Genomic DNA, 8,021 nt, shown 5'->3' with positions numbered 1-8,021 from the left:
TCAAACCCGTGTCCAGCTCCTCCGCGTACTTGCATGCCTCCTTAACCAACAAAGTGAATCCCTTCTCACTCGCCCTCTCTTCAAACTTCTGAACTAACCTCATGGTAGGATCTGTATTCTCATACAGCTTAATTGCAGATTTGATTTTTGTTAGCTTGTATTCTTGCTCAATTGCGCGTAGGCCACGCCCACCCTTGTCCCTGGGTAGATACAACATAGCCGTCGAACTTAGCGGATGCTTCCCTCCGTTCTCACATATTATCTTTCTCGCCTCTCTGTCGATCACTCTAAGCTCTGTAATAGGCCAATGCTGAGTCCACATCAAATAGGAGAGGACTGGAAGAGCAAACTGGTTACTTGCAGTCACACGGTTGGAATCAGACAGAGGGCTACTCCAAATTAATGACAACCTTTGCAGGTACACCTTTACCGCACATTCCAATGCCAGCTTCTCATCCTGCATCACAGTCTCTCTCACCCCTAGAAACTTGTAAGTAGAACTCGCGTCCAAGCTTTCCACGACCCCCTCGTGACCTAACCTCACACCTGCTGCATCATGCACTTGAGCCCCTTTCCTCACATGAATCACATTGCACTTCTTAGGATTCCATGTTAGTCCAATGTCCTCCATGGCGGCACTGGTAGATTTTAAAACTCTGTTGAGCTTAGGTTCAGAGGACGCAAAAACTTTCAGATCATCAACATACATTACATAGGATACCTTGGCGCTTATAGGCTTAGACAACTTATATCCCTCAGTAGCTTCCAGTGATCAGGCTATTGGATTTAAACATAGCGTAAAGAGGCGCGGACAGAGTGAGTCTCCCTGCGGCAATCCTCTGTTAAATCGAATACAACGAGAGGTTTCGGGACCACGTTTGGTGGTAGTAACAATCCTGGTATTCCAGCTTGCAACGAAGAATCTCATGACTCTACAAAGCCAGGAAGGAAAGCGGTGAACTTCCATAATTTCAAGCAGCCAGCTGTGATCCACCGAGTCGTACGCCTTCTTTACATCTACCCAAGCCATGCTTAGGTTTCGTTTTCCTCTGTGACAATCTAACGTCACCATTCTGTCAATCATAAGATTGTCTGACGTCCCACTGCAGCCCAATCTGGCTCCCCTCTGTCCACTCTCCATCAGGTCGAATTCTCTCAAATGATTGTCCATTGGTGTCTGAAGGCACGATGTGAACCATTTGTAGATGTTATTTAGGCACGTTATTGGTCGCTGATTCTCGCTGCTGAATTCACCTGGTTTAGGGATGAGTCGCGTTTTTCCCTCAGAAAACCAAGTGGGATATTCCTCGGTGCTTTCAGAGATGGCAACGAAGGCTTTAGTGATCCCCTAATGCAGCACATGCATGCGCTTCCACCAATAGTTAACAAGGCGGTCAGGCCCTGGGGCGCTCCAGTTTCTTTTCTTGAGTAAACACTTGACCACTTCAGAGCACTCTAACCTCCAGGACCCCTCCGAAGGCACTGGAACCTTCCTAGCAATTGTTTCCTTGATCTTACTCAGCCATTCTGCTTCCTTGTTCCCAGTCCCTCTCGTCTCCCATAACTCTATCCAGAAATTGCTTGCATCCTCAATGTTCTCAAATCTCTCTTCACTATCACACCCAGAGCGATTGCTAGAGGTACTCTGATATTTAGGTCGCTCCTCGTCTTCACTGCACAGCGCCCTGAAATGTGCGTAAACTTTCCTTGTGTCTTGATTGAACTGCCGGTTAATCGATCTTGCTTCATGAAGCTTTTTTCCTCTGGTATATCCAGCTTTTAGTTTACGTAACTGTGACTTTTTCTTTTCCATATAATTAATCAGTTCAGAAGAAGAGATCTTTTTACATTCTTCCATCAAAATAGTCCTGTTTTTTCTTCCTTTCTTGGTGATCTTTCTGTTTTCCCTGATTCGCTCTAACTCAGCCTTTGCAATCGATATTCTTTTTCTCAGCTCCGTCACTTTCTTTTCAAATTCTCTCTTGTACTTGTCACTATGCCTTTTTCCACTGTCAGTCCGCATGTTATGTTCTTTTCTCCAACCCTTAATGAGCAGAAACGCTATGACAGCCGAGTATAATGCGCAATTAGCAACCCATAGGTATCCGAAAGGGTTTTCCACAGGGAGGACTGTGTTTTGACTCATTATTTCGCCAACAGTCTTGTTGATTATATTGATTTCATTCCCAGAGGGCTTTTCTTTTATTCTGGTGTCAAACCCACGGCTGGTGTAATCGCCTGGTTGAAGATTCACCGATGCGAATAATCGTAACGCCTTTCCCAATAGATCGTCTTTGTCCTCGGTAAGAGTATTAACTGGTCCCACTGGAATTACAGTCTGATCCTGTGTACTATGCAGATTCGACTCTTGCTCCTGTTTATTAGCATTTCGCGCTGACTGGCACTTACCAGCGCGCTGTTCTGATTCTCCATTATTGCTGTCTATTAAACCATTCTGCTTTCGTTTTCCAATTCGCCTGATGATACTACTAGTAGCATCCCCCATCGACTTTTCTAAGCGAGCGGCCTGATCTCTCAGGTTTTGGCTTGTTAAACCAAAGTCCTCATAACCCATAGCATCCCACATCTCTTTCATCACTTGCATATATCCCTTTTTACGTCCGCTCTCTGGTAATGGTGCCTCATCAGACTTCACTAGGATCTGAGCCTTGTGCTTACAGCTTAACACCGCTTCATTCATTTCCTTCGTCCATTTTATCTTCCGCCTTGTTTTTTCTTGAACATCTGCCCCACTCGTCACCTCCATTTGTCGTAGTGAACGCAACAGTAAACGAACTCAAATATTCAAACTAATGACTCAAATTTCCGTGCCAGGAGACACCTGCAGTCTCACTTCTCTCAGTTAGACAAAACACAAAGTATAAAATACTCCTCTGAATGTGTACTGGTGCTCCAGGCTTGGCTCACTTTCGTGCAGAAGCAAATTTCCAACGCTAGGGACGAAGCACGTCTGCACTACTCGCCGCCATTATTATTATTATTATTATTATTATTATTATTATTATTATTATTATTATTATTATTATTATTATTATTCTTTTCAATATTTATCGCTCTTTAATGCATCCATACATTTCTTACGGACTACTGGCCTGGGGCCAGACTTTAAGTCTAATCTTAACAAAATTTAAATCCTCCAGAAGCGAGCCCAGTGTTTAATTAGCTTTAATTTGCAAGTAAAAAAGAGCATGCTATACCTTTGTTCATACGTGCTAACATTCTTCCTGTGGAGATGCTCAATTACAAAGCTGTATCAACTCTAATGCATGATATCCATTGCAAACCTGCACCTACAAACTTGATAGACCATTTTACTAACATTGATTCTATCCACTCCTATAACACTCGATCAGCGGAAGCGGGCAATTTTTATGAGAAGTTTTCAAGGTTACATCAAAACAGTCAATCCTCGAGGATTGGATGTAAAATATGGAATGAACTTCCTCAATACTGACGAAAAAAGAGGAGATTTTCCTTTTAAAATTGTCTAAAACAAGTATTACTGCGATTTTTAGAGCTTGAGGATTCTTATGTTCATCTTATTACCCTTATACAAAAATTACGTCTTCTGGCTGAGTAGAAATATTCTACAGGCTAATTTATCAAACCTCATGCGCGATTATGCAGGGGACATGAAAGAGTCCATATTGGAGAAAGCCCATATAAGTGTGAGCACTGTGGGTGTTTTAGACAAGTTGGGCATCTAAAATTGCATCAAAGAGTACATACTGGAGACAAGCCTTATCAATGTAAACATTGTGACAAGTTCTTTAGTCAAAGGTAAAGTTTTAGGGAGCATGGAAAAGTCCACACTGGGCAAAAGCCTAATAAATGCAACCACTGGAGCAAGAGCTTTGGTTACTTAGCAATTTTAAGAAGACATAGAATGATTCCTACCGGAGAAAAGCAAACAGTGTGACCAGTGTTTTAGACGACCAGGTGACCTGAGGAAATATCATGAAAGATCCATAGTGTGAGTAAGGCCTAATCAGTGCGAACACTGTGGGAAGTGTTTTCCTCAACCAGGAAGTCTAAGTTTTCATCGAAGAGTGCATACTGGAGAGAAGCCCTGTGAATGCAAACAGTGACTTTTCTGTCTCGCCACAAAACATATATGTGCTCTAGCAGCACAATAGATAAAGAAACAGTAGTCTTGGCGGTTTTCCTGGAACAAAGCTGGCGTACTAAAGGGTGATAAATTTAATCATTTGTCTTCCTGCACACGTATCGTGCGGGAGAAATATGACAGAGCTTGATGACCACAAAGCACAACCGAAACGAACATTTTCCGTGGGAACCGAGATAAACAACCACAAAGTGAAACCGAAAAATTGCTTTGTCACATATAATCAAGCTCGGTTACATTCTAATCACATCTTCTGTCCAGGAGGTCCAAAAGAATCCAATCGAGGCTAGTTCCGAGTATGAATATGTCATACTCGGAATAAAAATAATACTGGAATAATAAGCTTACTGGTAATGACGTTAAAATCAGCATTGACCAGATAACATAACATAACATATCTAGTACTTTGCTCATTTCATTAGTAAATCAAAAGACAAAATAAGTTACTTCCTATAGTTTACGCTTGTGAAAGGTCATTTAAAATTGTTGTTTTTAAAGCAGCCGAGAGGAAAAACATTGAGACATCTATATGAGAAGTTACTACCTTTGAAAATAAAAACTTAGGACACGAGCGTTGAATATTACATTTTATAGATGTAGCAGTACATCGTTCTTAAAATAAATAAGTATTTCTTACTGAAAAAGGGACTATTGTGCCAGCTATTGGTGTCGATTTAATTCTTCCGCCGGCCAGAGAGTAATCAAAACCCCAATTAAAAATTCACTTTTTCGAGCGAAAATGGTGTGGATTTTTTTCTTTTTTAAGGTTTCCTCTATTAATGGAGAGTCGAAAGTAGAGGATGGTTTTCACTTTAAGCCATCGCTGCAACGTACATTGGCAAAGAAAAACTAGCCGGCATTTTTTGGGGCTTTTGTTTGCCCATCAGAATTCAGTTGTACGTACAGTACACCATCGTCGTCTTTCATCGCGCAAAGAAGGTTGGAAGTGAGCTTTCGTGATTTTTTCGAGAAATGTTCATACTTAACGTTGTGATTGGCTTAAATCAAGAATCTCGTGCCACATTCTCGTCCAATAAGAGATGGGCTTTATTGGCATTCCTCCATGTATATGACTCATTGGATTGTCCCCGGCGTCCCCTAAGATCCGTAGTTGAACATTGACCTACATAATTCTAGGTGTACACCGAAAGTTTCATAGTCTGATATTTGTAGACAAGCTCACGCTTTTAGCTGCACCATGAATAACCAGAGGAAACCGGAACAAAAAAGGGACACCGGACCTTGAAATAGTTCAGGTGTAGAATTTGTAGCGCGCAAATTCCTACTAAATATGTTCAAAATCGTATCACAACTCAAATGACCAACTAATACTCAACGTCAAAGTCCTAAAATTGCACAGCAAAACTACGGTTACGATTAAAATCACGGATTTTACCAGCTTAACGTTCACAAAAGCCCTTTTTTTCGTTAGTCCTTAGGATACATTCTTACCGGGAGCGCAAGGCAAGCGGCCCGAGTTCGATTCCGAGACCCGTGGTCATATGTGGGTTGAGTTTGTTGGTTCTCTACTCTGCTTCAAGATATTTTTCTCCGGGTACTCCGGTTTTCTCCTCTCCTCAAAAACCAACGTTAGCAGGGCTTGAAATTACCTTTTCTGCTCAGGTGCCAGCTGGCGACTAATGGGGAAAATTTGGTCGCCATATCATAACTTTGCATGCCAGGAAAAGTCGTAATTACTAAACAGCAGGAAAAAAAAACAGCACGAGAAAGATTTCTAAAGCTATTGTTGTTTTCGGCTTAGTTTGGTGATGGTGTTCTTTAAGGTTATTTGAAATGGAGCGAAGCACAGTCCGTGTTTTCCATAGCAAGGAAAACATGGGTCCGTTATCCTTGCTTTTCACCTCTTCAAAAGGTAGTTCTTTATTCTCTTACAGCTTGCGTACCTCTATCGCGACTAAGCGCAATGCTTCAATTGCTCGGCCGAGGCTCCCACACAACTACAATGCTCCTACCAGTCTCCGACCGAGATAAAATAAAATAAAAGGAGCGCTCGTATACGGTTTCAGTAGCTTCTAGAATCAGAAGAACTTGATTTCTGAACGTACTTTTCTACCGATATGTATCTCCATTTAGCAATCACCATGGGCGGTCAATTTTTGAGGTTTTCGCTCTCTAACAGAGCGGACAAGTTCTTGAACCCACTTTACGGTAAGGGTACAGGCTGCTTTTTGAAGGTTCCATGCAAATTTCAAACTCATTGTGCGGTGTTCATTATCAATAGTGCGAGGTTCATTATCAATATGTTATCAAGCTAGTTCCGAGGAGCTCCTTCGGTAATATGGCTAAACCTACGTTTTCAGCATTTACAACTGTCGATGGATTTAAATTTTCAATTAACCTTCTTGCCGAATCTTCGTCTTCGTCTTCGTCTTCGTCTTCACGTAACCGGCAAGAAGCAAACGGTGTTTAAGGACGCTGGAAATAGTTTCTCCGTTTTTCAAACAAACATATTCTGTTTTTAGATACAGTTGAGGTAATCATATCAAGACAAAATTTGGCCAGGGTATTAAGTACCCATCATAGATTTCTCACATCACATTTTCCTCCAAAATAACGTCACCATGGAAACGATATAAGGCATTTCCTTGAGCCTTAAAATCAACATATATTGCCTTTTTTGAAAAAACGGGACAGTGAAATCTTCCCATTCAGCGTTACCAGATAATGTTAAAAATAATCTCTAAAATATTTAAAATTCAACAAAATCTGTTGGTCAGTTTTTAAGAAAAATAAGTTTTTTTGAAATGTTTCGCTAATTTCTTTTCCCATCTACAGAATTTTTTTAAATTTGAAAGACAAACGTTTTAAATTAATCTAAGCTAACATGCAAAAAGTGAAAAAAAACTTCACCGTCCGGAAGCAGAGATATAAGCGAGTAAAGTTGCAAAATCAGGAAAAATGAGGGGTTACAAGATCGGCATTTACGCATGCGTCACCCGCTCATACGAGTGCACGCGTGAGAGAAGCTACAGGCCAACACAAACGGATTTAAGTGACCATGAAACCGTTTGTGTACAATTTTCGTTGTTTTCGTGAATAGGAGATGTCTATTTATATTCCATACGTATAAGAATTAGAAGAAAGTTGAGCGAAACTAGCGGTATTTGTACATTTCTGGTGACCCACTTTGAATCATGAGCTGACACGAGCAGCTTTTAGAATTGCGTGTGTGGCTTACGCTCGCGCGCTCATCCGAAAACTCTTTCGAGCTTCCTTTTAAAGTGCGCACACAATCCCATGAAGCCGCTGAAAAAATATGGCGCCTAGTGGAGACGGTGATCGAAGTATCGAAGTACATTTGTGCTATTCATTTAATAACAATGTGAGAAACTGATTTTGTCGTAGTATTTATTCATTATTTTAATGGGAAAGAAAGGCGAGTCGTGTTCTAGCTACCAGTTCCGAACGATTTCATCATATAAAGATTCAAATACAACAGTTGTTTACTGTTTATCCTGGGTTATCAGACAAAACGCGATCCGCCAGCTGGCGACCAGTGCTGAAAATCTAGTCGCCAGCACTCAATTTTGGGTCGCATTAGCGACCAGTGAGTCGCAATTTCAAGCCCTGGTTAGATTTATTTGCGTTAATTTAAGTTAATTTCACTTAACTGCAGTATCTCCAATTACGGTGCCCCGGCGCTAGAAGACTAGGCACTTAAAATAAAGTTCATTATGATGCGGCTATCCCGGTTTAGAACACTAGAATATATTGCATAAATCTTTTCCAAAGAACACTCTCCTGAAAGTGGAATGGTTTTCTTCGAAGTTTATCTGGAAACGAAACCCTCGTAAAGCTCCTGGTGAACATCGCAAGATTTTCGCGCCAAAAAAATCCAACAAGTCCAAATAAT

General features: G+C 41.1%; 2 protein-coding genes across 2 annotated transcripts in view; both read right to left on the bottom strand.

Moving 5' to 3' along the window:
• The window catches only part of LOC138007926 (uncharacterized), a 1,626-nt gene extending 917 nt beyond the window's left edge, over window positions 1-709 (bottom strand). The window contains exon 1 of the mRNA XM_068855059.1: window positions 1-709. This exon is cut by the window's left edge and continues 917 nt beyond it. Within this exon, the coding sequence (XP_068711160.1) occupies window positions 1-709 (709 nt within the window).
• Window positions 710-772: 63 nt separating this feature from the next.
• On the bottom strand, window positions 773-2,767 carry LOC138007918 (uncharacterized). The gene is made up of 2 exons (XM_068855047.1): window positions 1,461-2,767; window positions 773-1,313 (listed from the first exon to the last, which is right to left on the bottom strand). Exons 1-2 carry the CDS (start codon window positions 2,765-2,767, stop codon window positions 773-775), a joined length of 1,848 nt encoding a protein of 615 aa, XP_068711148.1.
• Between the last annotated feature and the right edge of the window lie 5,254 nt (window positions 2,768-8,021).

Source organism: Montipora foliosa, chromosome 1, assembly GCF_036669935.1.
Source record: "Montipora foliosa isolate CH-2021 chromosome 1, ASM3666993v2, whole genome shotgun sequence".
Classification (NCBI taxonomy): Eukaryota; Metazoa; Cnidaria; class Anthozoa; order Scleractinia; family Acroporidae; genus Montipora; species Montipora foliosa.
The sequence above is the reverse complement of the archived record's forward strand: the minus strand, read 5'-3'. Positions and strand labels throughout refer to the sequence as shown.